General features: G+C 35.3%; 1 protein-coding gene across 2 annotated transcripts in view; it reads right to left on the reverse strand.

Moving 5' to 3' along the window:
- The window catches only part of BBS9 (Bardet-Biedl syndrome 9), a 450,363-nt gene that overhangs the window by 210,650 nt on the left and 223,451 nt on the right, over positions 1 to 16,262 (reverse strand). For both annotated transcript variants that reach the window (XM_077775407.1, XM_077775408.1), the window contains exon 17: positions 8,298 to 8,393. In XM_077775407.1, coding sequence (XP_077631533.1) covers positions 8,298 to 8,393 — 96 coding nt within the window. The remainder of the gene's footprint in view (positions 1 to 8,297; positions 8,394 to 16,262) is intronic.

Consider the following 16,262-nt stretch of genomic DNA (forward strand, 5'->3'; position numbering starts at 1 on the left):
CATTGTAATTTTTCCAAAGTCATTCAAATTGTAAGGAGGGCTGGGATTTCACCTATCAGTTTGAGTTTAGATCCCACTTCCCTAATCATTCTGTACATAAAGTCTGTTTGTTTGTTTTTTAATGGTTCTTTTTTTTTTTTTTTTTTGAGAGAGAGAGATAGAGTCAGCATGAGCAGTGGAGGGTCAGAGAGAGAGGGAGACACAGAATCTGAAACAGGCTCCAGGCTCTGATCTGGCTGTCAGCACAGTGCCTGATACGGGGCTTGAACCCACGAACCGTGAGATCATGACCTGGGCTGAAGTCAGACGCTTAACCGACTGAGCCACCCAGGCGCCCCCATAAAGTCTGGACTTTAAGGGTGGGAAGATGAGTTCAGGGATTTAACAGGCTCAAAGACCTCAAGGCAGAAAATGTCAGACAGGTACCAGAAACTGAGAGAAAATCAGAGTGAAAAAGTGAGTCCCCTTAGATGAGGCTGGATGTTAGTCTGGGGCCAGAACATAAAGGGAGAACTACAAAGGTTGGTAAAGAGTTTGGAATTAGTATAAACACAAAGGATTTCAAGCTGGAAAGTAGCATGATATAATTTGATTACTTGTTTCTCTGTTTTTATTATAAGAGCTGCCAAGCAGAAAATGAATCAGAAAGGAGCAAAAATAGACTTACAGTTAGGACATTATAATCATGGTCCAAGTCACAGATGGTGGCATATTTAGTAATTAAAGACATCACGTTAGAAAGAAAATCCTGTTTTTCAAGTCTTATCCTCTGATCAAAAAACTTAAAATCTAGTAAATTTTTAAATCTGTGACTTCAGTACAAGTAAATGATTCAATCTTCAATTTCTTCATGTATACAAATGGGGAACTAACACATACCTCAAAAGGTTAGTATGAAGATCAAATATAATGTATGGAAGAGACCTATACAAGTGCAATTTACCTTTGTATTTTAATTTTAAACCAACCAAAATCAGAGGTCCAAAAAATATTGGTTGAAAAAATTAAAACTGTCTGATACAAACAGTATGGAGTGAAACAAGTAAATCTAAAACTCAATGAAAAACCCAATTATGAATAAAATTTCAGATATCCAGGAGTATCTACTTACAACAGACTGAATTTTGTGTCCCCTACAAAATTCCTAAGTTAAATTCTAAAGCCCAAAGCAATGGTACTTGGAAATGGGGCCCTTGGAATGAGGTCATGAGGGTGAAGGTCATGAGGGTGAAGACCTCATGAATGGGATTAGTGACCTTATAAAAGAAACTCTACAGAGCGCCCTTGGCCCTTCTGCCATGGGAGGACATAACAAAAAGCCAGATATCTGTGAACCAGGAAGTAGGCACCCAATCTACTGCCACCTTGATCTTAGACTTCACAGCCTCTAGAACTATGAGAAATAAATTAAAGTTGTACAAAAGCCACCCAGTCTATGAATTTGTTATAACCAACCCATATGGACTAAGACAGAACTCTACTGTGACCAAGTATAGTACAGGAATGTCACCAAATAACAGAAATGTAAAAACCATAATAAACATTTAAATAGGTGTGATAGTTTATGTAGCTTTAAAATGTTGGCTTCAATTATTTTCTTATTTTCATCAACACATGCAGGGAAAAAAAGAAAAATAAAACTTTTTGCAATGAAAGATTTTACAATTAGACTCGAGATTTAGAAATATAAACACAGTATTTTAAGTTGACTTTTTCAGATTACCAAAATCAGTAAGAATTAGTGAGTCAAAGATTTATAAGGCATTATTTTTATTCTTAAGCATTTTCTCAGTATTAGTACTCAAAGATGGTCAATATTGCCCTGGAGATTTTCCAGAGTATACATTTCATGGAAAGGAGAAATAAAAATTTCTATTTATAATATGACATGAAAGAAGAAAGTTGTATTTTAAAATACACCCTTACAATATTCGTAATTAAAATAGCTGCCAAAATGAACATTCAACTTATTTTTTTTATCTCTTTTCCTTTGCATCTTGTAATAGCAGCTCAGTGGAAATAACCATTTCAGCCTCCAAATGAAATAAATTTGGATAACTGGAGCCTAGTCAATTGCCATTCCACTCTACTACAAATGGAGAAAATAATATATTTAACTAAACAGGGTGCACAAATGTATCACGTCATGCTCTATTCATGTCAGAACATCTGAAATTCATCAATATAAATAATGTTTGTATTCATATCATAAACAAAGCATCAATATAATTTATGCTATTTGGAAATTTTAAAATGTGAGACAGATAAGTAAATGCATGCTTTTTAAAACAAAAAGTTGGAAGAAATAATATAAACAATTTCAGTAGGTATTAGTATAATATTCCAAATATATAACTTCTTCAATATTAGTAGAAATTATGGATGGTTTCTCTAAATTTACTTCTCAAGAAGCTTTTTCCAATCTGGACTCATATAATATTACCACTGCCCCTTAGTAATATTGCTAAGAATACTATGATTAATAGTCATTTTATATTGATGAATCACTGCATACATTAGATTTGATCATTACATTTGTCTCTAAATTTCTGGCTTCATTAAAGGACTATCACAGAGCCCCTACTATATGTACTTCCAGGTACAGAGGAAAATTTACTAATTGCTAAAATACACATGCTTTATCAACCTTTTCCTCTTTCTGAAATGCCCTCCACCTAACAATCTCCTATTCATTCTTCAAGATCCTTTATAAATAAAATCTCTTATGGAACCTCATTCCTTTATGCTCCAATTGCACCTAAAGGATACTTCTGTGGGCTTATCAAGCATTCTACTATTGGTTCTCAGGTTGTCTCTCCCATGAGCCCATGAGCTCCACAAAAGCCATGACAATCTTTATATCTAATATGGCTGCTGAGTGAAAAATGAACAAAGGTATAGTCTACTCAGAAGAAACACAGCAAGACCCTTTCTTTCCTTGTTCTGAAGATATTTTGGTTAAGATAATTTAAGATCACATATTTTTCTTTTGGGAAAATACAAAAAGAAAGTCTTTTTCAGGGCCCAACCCTTATTCACATACATGAGTATAATTTTTTCATTATATCTTAAAGGAAAATAATCAAAAGAGACAAGCAAATGACTTTTATGTTTGACCTTATTCAATCCAATTGCTCTTTCCAGTATGTATAAATCTTTAAGGATGTGGAAATGTTCAGTGTATTAGTTATCTTTCCCATTTTCCGAAGGCCTACCCGTGGCTACATAAATTTGCTACCTGCAATTGCTTAGCCCTACTTGTGATGCTGAGAGCATGTGTTTACCCAGCGCATATTGCTAAGTGCCAGTTTAGCAAGACACAAAATTCTAATTTGAAAATCATTTCCTTCAAATCTTGGGGACAATTTTCCATGGTCCTCTAATATCCAAGGTGTTTAATGAAAAGTTAAAATGCTTTCTTGATTCATCTTCTTTGCAGAGCTTGTTTTCTTCCTCTCTAATCTTTGAGGATATGCTCCAGATATTTAGTGCTCTAAAATTTCACAATAATGCATGTGGATGTGCTTCTTTTTCTCATTCATTGTGCTAACATCAAATAGGCTCTTTTAATATCCACAACTGTGACACTTCATTTCCTTGAACACCATCTCCATTGGTCTTTTGGCATATTCACAAAGCACTCCCCAAGATCACCTTTGTCTTTACCAGAATCTGTGGTTCCGCTGACCTCAAACATCAATATCTCATTCATTCTCTGACCACCCCCTTTTGTTTTTCTAGTTCACTTGTTTTACAACTCCCACTATGCCTCTTCAACCTTATTAAGACTTGTGATACAGGGTCGCCTGGGTGGCTCAGTCCATTAAGTATCCGACTCTTGATTTTGGCTCAGATCATGATTTCATGGTCATTAGATCAAGCCCAGCATCAGGCTCTGAGCTGGGCATGAGGCCTGCTTATGATTCTCCCTCTCCTTCTATCCCTCCCCAACTCATGTTCCTGCACGCTCTCTTGCTCTCTCTCACTAAAAAAGACTTGTGATCCATTAAATCCATTAATTTTTCACCCTGTATCAGTTTTCTCTAATCTTTACTTCTATTCTTATCAGTTTAGATGTTGTAGCTATCATTACAATCATTCTCACAAAAATATTTTATTTGCAATAATCTGTTTCAAAATCCCAGCCCTGGCTTTAGTTGCATGGATGCTAATAAACAAATCACTGCCAGAGAAAATTGTCTAAGGATGACTTGGTTTCACTTCGAAACTCCAAATGGGAACTCAACATTGCCTTATCCTTCATGAGTTTGCTTTCTTATTCTCCAAGTCAACAATGTCATACCTTTTCAAATTTATACAACATCAAAGCTCCTTTATCTTCCCACCAACAAATCTATAAAGTCTTTCTGGACCTACCTCCAATTCTTCCAGTCATAGTAAAGTTAAAAAGTCATAGGACTTTTTAATCTCCCCTTTAATCTCCCCAAGCTGTGCAGCCCACATCCTTTTTCCTTCTACGGGACTTTATTGCTTTGTGAGTCCCCTTCTTTTTCCTGATCATCAGCCTCTCCCACTGAACTCAATCATTTCAATTATTATTGAACCATGTTCTAACTGTGCTCACTTTAAAACAAAACAAAACCCACAACTCTCTCCCACACTTCACTTCTGAATTACTGAGTTTGGTTGTCCATTCTTAGTGAAAATATTAGATACTAAAAACTTGCATCACTAGATATGCTCAAATTCACTGATTTGGGCTGAGACAGAATTATATTTAATAAACTGAGTTCATTATTATTTTTAAAGTTCTGTGAAATCTGTTACTCATAAATTATAAGTACATAATATTATAGTTATAAAAATAAGCTATAAAGACATTATTGAAGAGATTGTCCTTGTGGATTCATGAAAGAAATTCCATTCTGAACCCAACATCAGTAATGGCTGTGTGTCTCCTAAACAACATACTTAATTTTATCCTTTGAAAATTCTGAAAATTGGAACTAAAATGTTTTATTATCATTTGGAGTCTGCTAGGCACCCTATCAATTGTACAGTATATGTTTCTGAGTGTTAATCTTATTCTTATCTTTATTAATTTCCTGCTTTTACTCTCTCTCTGTTTCCTTCAACTACTTATTTTCTCCTTTCACATTTTAGAAATTTTGTAAACTATTTTTAAGCCTTTAAGAAACAAGTATAGTAAGGTAAGATACAAATGGATATAATAAAGATCAAAACAGAAACAGGGATAAGGAACAGCAAGAAAATTACAGACAGAAAGGAACAGGAGGAAGGAAAGAGAGAGAGGTGACAGTATTTGTTGTGTGAGGTAATAAGTCACTGAAAATGGAGCTTAAAAATGTGGTGGGGCGCCTGGGTGGTTCAGTCAGTTAAGCGTCCGACTTCGGCTCAGGTCATGATCTCACGGTTGGTGGGTTCGAGCTCCGTGTTGGGCTCTGTGCTGACAGCAGGCTCAGAGCGTGGAGCCTGTTTCGTGTTCTGTGTCTGCCTCTCTCTATGACCCTCCCCTGCTCACACTGTCTCTCTCTCTCTCTCAGAAATAAATGAAAAACATTTAAAAAAAATTGTTTAATTTTAAAAAGTGGCATAGCAGGGATATACACATATTTAGGCAACACCGTATTTCTTCTGAAATCCTATTGTACTGAATCAGTTGAAATAATTGACTTTCATATATGAATGTTTATAATTCTGATTATAAAAACAATTGATCTCATAAAATTTGATCTGTTTTGTTACTTTTAACAACTTTACAGAGGTATAACTGATAATACAAAAAACTGCACATATTTAATGTACACAATTTGACGAACTGCACATATTTAATGTATACAATTTGATGAACTTGATAGTCATAAAACTATCACTCTAATCAAGGTAACAGATATAGCCATCATTTGTCTTATTATTTTCAATTTGGGACTCTGGAATTATTTATAGAAATTTTGCTAGTATAAGTTTTGTTCCTAAGTATTTTTTATTTTCAATGCTTTCTTTTTAAAGGATTCACATGATAAACTCTAATTACATTGAAGGACTACTCTACTTTCTGAAAATAAAAACCTATTCAGTTCCCTCCAGAGAATATGATTTGATAACTGAGACAATGAGCTGCATTCGCTTTTCTCTTGTCTGCTTTGGCTGATCCATAACTAATCAGGAAAATGAACTAAAATTACCATCAGCACACTTCAAGGTTTGGCTGATTATCAGGCAGGTTTTAAAAACAGAAGAATATGTGGAGCCCACAGAAAATACTATCCAATATCCAAAGGCAACTTTATATGACATACAAAGCACTGACTGTTTACTAGGAACGAAATACTGGGTTCTTTCCATATGTAAGATTTTTCTGTCAATTCAGATTTTTGGACTAAAAATTATGTGTCTTTCACCAAAAAGAAAGATGCCAAACCCAGACTGGGTGCAAATTATATCATTTCTTTCTTGGAGTAGAACACTCTGATAGAGCAGGAAGGAGCACCAACATCTGCCTCAACCCTAGAAACTACTCTCTTCATACCTACCTCCTTTATCACCACAGGCGTTTCCTAGGTAGAATTCCATGTCACTGAAGCCTAAATACCATCAGGAAATTGTAATAACGACTCCTCACGTTTCAGTTATATAACTCATTTGGTTTCTAAAGGTCCTGCCCTATTCCATTATTTAGTCTGTCTTACCATTGTATGGCTATGTGAAGGCACTACCATATACTTAGATGAATGTGAGTAAATCAGTTATATACCTGGATATTTGGTGAAATTCAGAAATGGTAAGGTAATCATTGGCAATAGCAATGCTCTAAGAGTTACTTTATCTAAAAAAGAGCAAATTAGGAAATAAGTATCCACATTTTCACTAAGAGTTTTTGCCTTGTTTTAGTAATTTCAACTGCAGTTTCATCATACAGCACCATCAATTGAAGTCAAACAGATGTGTACAACTTCCCAAAGAAATGCTGGCAACAGTTTTTTAGTTTAAATAAGGAGAACAGTTTTAACAAAGAGAAATAAACCAAAATAATTCCATCTTCCAACTGAAGATTAAATGTTATCAAAATAAAATGGTGCCAATGCAAAAAACACTACAGTCATGACCAATCACAAAGCCCATTAAAAGTACAGAATCCCCCATTCTTTTAAGAACTATCTTTGATTTCTATGCCTTACTCTAGAATTTTTATTTCTTTCCAAGTCTATTTCACCAGGCACTACTCTATATATTCCAGAACTGTAACACTGTTAGTTTCTAAAACATGGATGTGTTTATGTTCCTCCTGCTAACACCTTCATTTTTCAAAAGAAATACGTCCTTATTTTACTATATTTTCTGATCATGCAAGAAATAACCAACTAAAACAGCAAATGCACAAAGTAGAAGGTAGAAGCCCATTTCACTAATTGTAGAGATTTTAAAAGTGCACTCAGTAAACTTTTTAACATATAAATACATACATTTATTCTCCCTAACACCTTGGGTGTTCTGAAAATTTGTTAAACACTCCTTCCTTAATATTTTACCTTATTTCCATGAAAATGTATATAACTTAATGACTTTAGTAGCTTTGGTATCACACTATATGAGAAGTTAGTTTTGCATTGAGTAGTTTCAACTATTATTCTCATATGAAGCAACCAAATCAATCAAGAATACATAAATCTGAAATTCAAACTTGACATATAATTACTACTTTTCATTCTACTGAGATTAGTGTCAGCAAAAGCTATTCACACTTTCACCTTCATCTTGCCAATGTCCAAAAGGCAGGCATATGAATATACATACACGCATAAATTAATTCCAGTTTCTAGTAGAAAAACCTAGTTCACCAAATACCTATATCAAAAATATTTTTGGGGTACCTGGGTGGCTTAGTTGGTTGAGCATCCGACTTTGGCTCAGGTCATGATCTAATGGTTTGTGAGTTCAAGCTCCATGTGGGGCTCTGTGCTGACACCTTGGAACCCGTAGCATGCTTGGAATTCTGTCTCCCTCTCTCTCTACCCCTCCCCCACTCACACTCTGTCTCTCTCTCTCTCAAACCACACATCAGAAATATTTTCAATTATTTAAATTGTTCTCTCAAACTCTCCTAATCTCCAATAGCAAAATTATGTATCTCTAATAAAATAGTATCCTATCTTCATAACTTTTATGTCCTATATATTTAATAACATGGCTCTTAGTTTTCAATAGCTACCTGAATACACCCTGGTGTACAGAAATTCTTGACGTGGCAATCTATGATGTGGTGTCCTCAAAAGAAAATTTCAAAAGCAATAATGTAATACCATGGTTTTACTTACGAGAGGTTTTAGAAGCAAGAAGAGTAACTCGGGAACCTCCTAAGAAGCGAAAACCCATTACATTCGCCTGATCGTCATCGGACTGATTGGCAAAGCCTACAAAGAAAAGAAAAATATCACTTTACATAGCCACACAGAAAACACTTAATGTCTGAAATAGGAAGTTTAGCTGATGACAAGTATTTTTTATGTCACTAGTCATGTTTAAAGCCTGTGCATGAATTAGAACATATTAGCTGAATTCCATGGTAATTCCCAATTGCTAAAATTTCTGCCTCACAATAATACTCGGAAATCATTTCATTTCCTTCCTTCTACTGTTTCATTCAGGTTTGAGGCAGGAAATACATAAGAGGAACCTAGAAGACCTGTCACACCAGAAAGCAAGGAAACTATCAGTGAGGGGTAGAGTAGTATGAAAAGGGTGTAAAGCAAACTTAAGGAGATTTCTGGCCAGAGATGAAAATATTTGAGTATCAAAAAAGCAAAACACATCACAGTGACATACCACCTCACACCTGTCATAATGCCTAAAAATAACAACTCTGACAACACTTGTTGGCGAGGATGCAGAGAAAGAGGAACTCTTTTGCACTGCTGGTGGGAATGCAAACTGGTATAGCCTCTCTGGAAAATGGTACCGAGGTCCCTCAAAAAATTAAAAACAGAACTAACCTATGCCTCAGCAATTGCACTACTAGGCATTTATGCAAAGGATACCAAAGTGCTGATTCAAAGGGGCATATGCATCCCAGTTTTTATAGCAGCACTATTAATAATAGCCAATTTATGGAAAGAGCCCAAATGTCGATCTACTGATGGATAAAGATGGGGTGTGTGTGTGTGTGTGTGTACACACACACACACACACACACAATGGACTATTATTTGGTGATCAAAAAGAATGAAATCTTTCCATTTGCAACAACATGGATGGAACTAGAGTGTATTATGCTAAGTGGCATAAATCAGAGAAAGACAATTATATGATTGTACTCATATGTGGAATTTAAGGAAAAGAGAAGGTGAACACAAAGGAAGGGAAAGGAAATTAAGATAAAAACAAAGAGAGAGGCAAATCATAGAGACTCTTTTTTTAATAGTTTATTGTCAAGTTGGTTTCCATATAACACCCAGTGCTCATCCCCACAAATGTCCTCTTCCATGCCTATCACCCCCCTTCCCCTCCCCTCCAACCCCATCAGTCCTCAGTTTGTTCTCATCATTCAAGAGTCTCTCATGGTTTGCCTCCCTCCCTCTCCCCAACTATTTTTTCCCTTCTTCTCCCCCATGGTTCTCCACTAAGTTCCTCCTAATCCACCTATACGTGCAAACATATGGTATCTGTCCTTCTCTGCCTGACGTACTTCACTCAGTATAACACCCACAAGTTCCATCCATATTGCTACAAATGGCCAGATTTCATTCTTTCTCATTGCCATGTCGTATTCTATTGTANAACAATATTTATTCTTCCGATCCATAAGCATGGAATGTTTTTCCATTTCTTTATCCCTTCTTCAATTTTCTTCATAAGTTTTCTATAGTTTTCATCATACAGAGCTCTTATGTCTTTGGTTAGGTTTATTCCTAGGTATTTTATGTTTTTTTGTGCAACTGTGATTGGGATCAGTTTTTTTATTTCTCTTTCTGTTGCTTCATTGTTGCTGTATAAAAATGCAACCAATTTCTGTACGTTGATTTTGTATCCTGCAACTTTACTGAATTCACAGATCAGTTCTAGTAGGCTTCTGGTGGAGTCTGTCGGGTTTTCTGCGTAGAGTATCACGTTGTCTGCAAAAAGTGAAAATTTGACTTCTTCTTTGCCAATTCAGATGCCTTTTATTTCCTTTTGCTTTCTAATTGCTGATGCTAGGACTTCCAGCACTATGTTAAACAACAGTGGTGAGAGTGGACATCCCTGTCGTGTTCCTGATCTCAGGGGGAAAGCTCTCAGTTTTTCCTTGTTGAGGATGATGTGAGCGGAGAGCTTCTCATAGATGGCTTTTATGATGTTTAAGTAAGTTCCTTTCTTCTGACCAGGCAGAGAGACTAAGAGGCTTAATTCAGAGAGAGAAAGAGGAGAATATGGTTAGAGGCGAGGAGAAAGAAATGAAGATAATATTACTCAGAGAAACTACATAGTCTTATTACTCCAGAGAGAAAGAGGTAAAAAGGTAGCAGTAGAGGTGTAGAATATGCTTCTAGAGAATGGATTAAATGTGACTGTTTAAGCAAACCAGTGACCAGTGTGCCCAATCCAACAGAGTGGAAGGTTATGAATGAGACAAGGGAAAATATATCTGAATACAAAGAATTGATCTAGAATTAATCACGGCAATGCATCCATGTTTGTCTTGCCCCGATTCCGGTTAAAAAAAAAAAAAAGCAGCTCTCTAGTGAGGATGGGCGTGGCTGGTGTAGGCAGGTCTTAGCCTCCACTGCATCCAGTCCCACGGGCGGCTCCCTGAGGTCCTGCCTTGGTGGTTGTGGGGAGAAAAATGGCATGGCGGTGTCCCAGTCCCTTCTCGAACCAAGCATTGCAACTCAATATTTTGGGTCCAATCTCCCTGTGCCACAGGTGTAGCCAAGGTGGGCCGTGCTCTATATTCCAAGCCAGGCCTCGTTTTCAGATCTTGGTCCCCATGCCACATCGATATCACCCGAAATATAAACCCTCAGGCCGAGTCCCTCTGAGCAGTTTCAAGCCTCTCGCCTCCCCACTGGGATCCAGTTGAGACACTAGACACTCTTACTGAGGGTTGCTGCAAGAATACTGGGTGGGGTAATGGGCTAAATGAGCGATGGGTATTAAGGAGGACACTTGTTGGGATGAGCACTGGGTGTTGTATGTAAGTAATGGATTACTAAATTCTACTCCTGAAATCATTATTACTAATGATATAGTATGTTAACTAACTTGGATTTAAATAAAATTTTAAAAAATATTTAAAGGTATGTGTTCATACTGATATAAAAACAAACCAAAAAAAGGCTAAATGCTCACTAATGGAGGATCCTAGAGAACCAACTCCTTATTTTAAAAATCAGTAATAAAGACCAAGAACCAAACATTTATCCAGATGATCCTACTCAAATTATACCATATAACCAATAGCAGGTAAGGGGAAAGTTCTCATTATAGAAATAATCCAGCAAAATATTGAAGAAAGCTTGAAAGAAATAGATATCATTTTTCAACTTCAATTTAATGGATCAATTTAATGGATCTTAGCACTGAAATCAATGTCTGTTACCATAGCAAAAAAAAAAAGAAAAAGAAAAAGAAAGAAAGAGAAAGAGAGTCAAACAGATAATATGTACCCCCTGCTGAGAGTATATACCACCATTGATGGAAGCAGTAGGGCCAAAATAATCAATCCTGACTCTAATACCTCTAGATGTAACTACCAGTTTACAGGCAATATAGTAGACAGAGAAAATATTAAACAACATCACAGAGATGTCATCAGCAATTTCAGCGTGGGAAACTCATAAGAAAAATAATCTGTTACTCTTCAACAAATCAACTGCAAATTAAAAAGACAAAGCGTGGGGCACCTGGGTGGCTGAGTCAGTTGAGTATCTGACTTCGGCTCAGGTCATGATCTCACGGTTCGTGGGTTCAAGCCCCGCGACAGGCTCTGTGTTGACAGCTAGCTCAGAGCCTGGAGCCTTCTTCAGATTCTGTGTCTCCCTCCTTCTCTGACCCTCCCCTGCTCACGCTGTCTCTATGTCTCTCTCAAAAATAAATAAACATTAAAAAATTTTTTTAAATAAAAAAAAGGTTGATACCTATAGAAAAAAGAGACACCAAAAAATTCATATCAAAAACCGCGATAAATAAACTACATTTAAATCCTGACTCAAAAACAAACAAATAAAAATTACAATGTTGAAGACTTTCACTTCAGGTCAAGATTGAGAAACTAAGGCCAAATTTACCCTTCTGCCTACAACAACTAAAAAATGGGACAAAATATATGAAATGTTTTCAAAAACACTGAATATCAGGAAATGAACTAAAGTGATCCCTGACAAACAAAAAACAAAGTGACCCCTATGATTGCACCATTTTACTATCTAGGGAAAATTTCCAAGACACAACACAGGGAGGGGAAACCCAGGTGCAATCTAGCATTCTCCCCATACTGAGAAGGCAGAGTTGAGAGTTTGGGAATACTAAAATATTAAAAGTTCACAGGGCAGAGTATCAGAGTGGAGAGAGCTACAGAGAGAGAACTCCAGAGAGCTGCAGAGATCCCTTTGAGGACTCAGCAAAATACTAACCAGCACATCTGTGAGGAAACTACCTGAGGCTAGGGAAAGAACTATCCAAAAAAATATTACAAGGAATAATCTGTGAACCCTACAGGGCCAGGAATAGCCCCTGTTCTCACTCATCAGAATGTAAATCATCACTAGGCATCAGGCAGAATACATAGAAGAATTTGGCCTCTGTGGTAGCTGACGATTACCCTAGAATAAATGTTGCTCCCATCTTGCCTAGCGAAGCTTAAAAGCAACACCTAGAATCTAAGTTTTTCAAGGAACTTAAATGTGTCCCAGGAAAAAAGCTCAAGAATGTTTACAGGAAAACAAAAATACTAATCACACAACCAGATAAAGTTTGTAAATTCTGTCCTTCAATCAAAAATTGTGGGACATGCAAAAAGAGAAGAACTTACAATCCATAACAAGGAGAAAAGTCAATCTCTACTAACTCAGAAATGACACAGATGATAGAATTAGTAGACAAGAATATTAAAAACAGTTGTTATATTATTACATATGTCCAAAGATGCTATATTAAATAGAGACATGAAAGACTTATTTTTTAAAAAGACTCAAATCAAATTTTGACAGATGACAACTACAATGTCTGGGATAAAATGTCTGGGATTACAAGCAAATTACACACTGCAGAAGAAAATACCTTGAATGTAGGGCAATAGAAACTATCCAAAATAAAGCCCAAGGAAAAAAAGATTAAAAAAAAAAAAAAAACAGTATCACTGAATGTTGGGACAGCCTCAAATGGGAAATATACATGTAACTGGAGTCCTCAAAATAAAGAAGAAAAAAGGAGTGGAGAGAGAAATTAATACTTGAATAAATAAGGGCCAAATATTTGCAATTTGGATGAAAATGATAAAACAAAGATCAAGAAATGTTATCACACTGCAAGCAAAAGAAAAAACAAAACAAAACAAATACTATACCAAGAAACACCAAAATTAAATTGCTTAAAGAAAAAAAATTTAAAGCACCCAAAGAAATAAAGACAAACTACATACAGAGGAAAAGCATAGGTCTCGTCAATGCAGTGCCAGAAAACAGTGGAGCAATCTTTAAAACACTGAGAAAAAGAAATTGTCAACCTACAATTCTTTACTCAATGAAAATATCTTTCAAAAAGGTGAAAAATAGTTTTTCAGGCATACAAAAGATGAAAAAATCACCAGTATCTCTACAATAACAGAAATATTAAAAGAAAATTTTCCAAAAAAAAGGAAAATGATGGAAGTTTTGTTCTGCACAAAAGAATGAAGAGCAGTGGAAAAGGTTATTCCATGAGCAAACATAAAATTATTATCCTTACTATTAATATCTCTTTAAAAGATAATCAACTATTTAAAGCAAAAGTTATAACAATGTACTGCAAGTTGCAAAATATGTAGATATTAAATATAAGTCAACAATAGCAGAAAGGCTGAAAGGGGAGAAATGGAAGTAAAATAGTGTATGATTCTTAGACTATGTGAGGTACTATAATACCACTTAAAGATAGATTGTGATAAGTAAAAGATGTACATTGCATCAGGCATCCATGCATTTTTAATGGAGAAATTTTGCCCCTAAGGGGACAAATATCAATTCATGGAGCTCCAAAAAATCTTACTCATTTAATCTATAAAAAGAGATATTCATATAGAATATGAACAGAAATACTGGATATCTGTTCAATTAAAAATGTATGGAGGGGCTGAATAGGAAAAAAAATGTCTAAAAAGACTTTCTGGGGGAACAATAATAAAAGAAGGTTGAGAAACACTGCTAGAAGACATTGCTATAAAAATTACTATTGTTCAAAGAAATGACTAAAGTAACAGTAGGTATTACAGTAAATAATACAACAAAGGAGATAAAATGGAATCAGAAAATATACTCAATCCAAAGAATACCAAAAAAAGACAAAACAAAAAAAATGGAGCAAATAATAAACAAAGATCAAAATGGTAGATTAAAAACCAACAATAACAATAATCACATTAGAAGCAAATGGTCCAAACACCCCATTACAAGATACTTTCAGGGTGCTGGAGGGCTTAGTCAAATAAGAGTCTGATCCTTGGTTTCAACTCAGGTCATGATCTCATTGTTCAGGGATCAAGCCCCACATTAGCACAGAACCTGCTTGAGATTTTCTCTCCCCCTCTCTCTTTGACCTTCCCCAGCTCATGCTATTGTGAGATCTTTGTCTCTCTCTCAAAATAAATAAATAAACTTAACAAAATGCAGATACTTTCAGACTGGATTACAAAAGGCAAGACTCAACAATACACAGCCTCTATGATACCTACTTTAAACATAAAGATGTAAACAAAAGTAAAGGAAGAAAATATATAAACCCTTGTAACACTAGGCAAGAGAAAGTTGGAATACCTATTTAATTATCATTAAAATAGATTTCAGATTAAAGAATATTAACAAGAATGAAGAACCATTTCATTATAATCAAGAGAATATAACAAAATCCTAAACTTTTATGCACCTAAAACAAAGTTTTAATATAACTGAAACCAAAACTGACAGATGCACAAAAAGAGAAGCAAATTACAGCTGTAGATTTCATCACCCTATTCTCAATAATTGACACAAATAAACAAAAATTAGTAACATAGAAGATTAAAAATACTATCAGACGGGCGCCTGGGTGGCTCAGTTCGTTAAGTGTCTGACTTTGGTTCAGGTCATGATCTTACTGTTTGTGAGGTCGAATCCTGCTTCGGGGCTCTGTGCTGTTGGAGCCTGCTTCGGATTCTGTGTGTGTGTGCGTCTCTCTCTTCCCTCCCCTGCTTGCTCGCTCGCTCTCTCTCTCTCAAAAATAAACATTTTAAAAAATTTAAAAACACTATCAGAAAACTAGCTTTAACTAACATTTATGTAAAATCTCTCCTTATAATGGCAGAAAATCCATTATTTCCAAATACATGCAAAACATAAAGACCTAACATTTATAAAAGCAGACTTTAACTATGTCTCAATAAATTTAAAAGGATTTGAATCATACAAAGTATGTCTTCTACCACAGTGAAACTGAGTACAATTCAATAACAAAAACAATCTATGGAAACTCCACAAGTGTTTGGAAACTATATACCATATTCTAAATAACACTAGGGTCAAAAAACAAATGAATGGCGAAGTTTAAAAATGTTTGGAACTGAATGAAAGTGGAAATACAACATTTCATAATTCATAGGATGCAATTAAAGAAATACTTTAGAGAAAATTTTATAGCATTAACCAACTATATTTTAAAACGAATAGTCTCTCCTTAGCAAATTAACCCACAATAAGTGGAAGAAAGGAAAATCACAGAAAACCAAAAAAGAGAAAATGAAAAAGAAACAACTGATAAAACCAAAAGCTATTTTTTAAAAAAGATAAGACAGATAAATTTCTAGTCAACAGATCAGGGGAAAAAAAAGACAAAATTTGCCAACACTATTAATGAGTGAGTTGTCATCTCTACAGATTCTATAGACATTAAAAGGATAACACAGAAATATTATGAGCAACCTTATGCCAATGAACTCAACAACTCAGATGAAATTGATACATTTCGTGAAATTAACAATCAATGTTCACTCAATAAGAAATAGATCACGTGAATATTCCTATATCTTTTGAAGAAACTGAATTTATAGTTTAAAAACTATCCCATAGGGAAAACTCTAG

Source organism: Crocuta crocuta, unplaced genomic scaffold (genome assembly GCF_008692635.1).
Source record: "Crocuta crocuta isolate KB4526 unplaced genomic scaffold, BGI_CrCroc_1.0 scaffold197, whole genome shotgun sequence".
Taxonomy (NCBI): domain Eukaryota; kingdom Metazoa; phylum Chordata; class Mammalia; order Carnivora; family Hyaenidae; genus Crocuta; species Crocuta crocuta.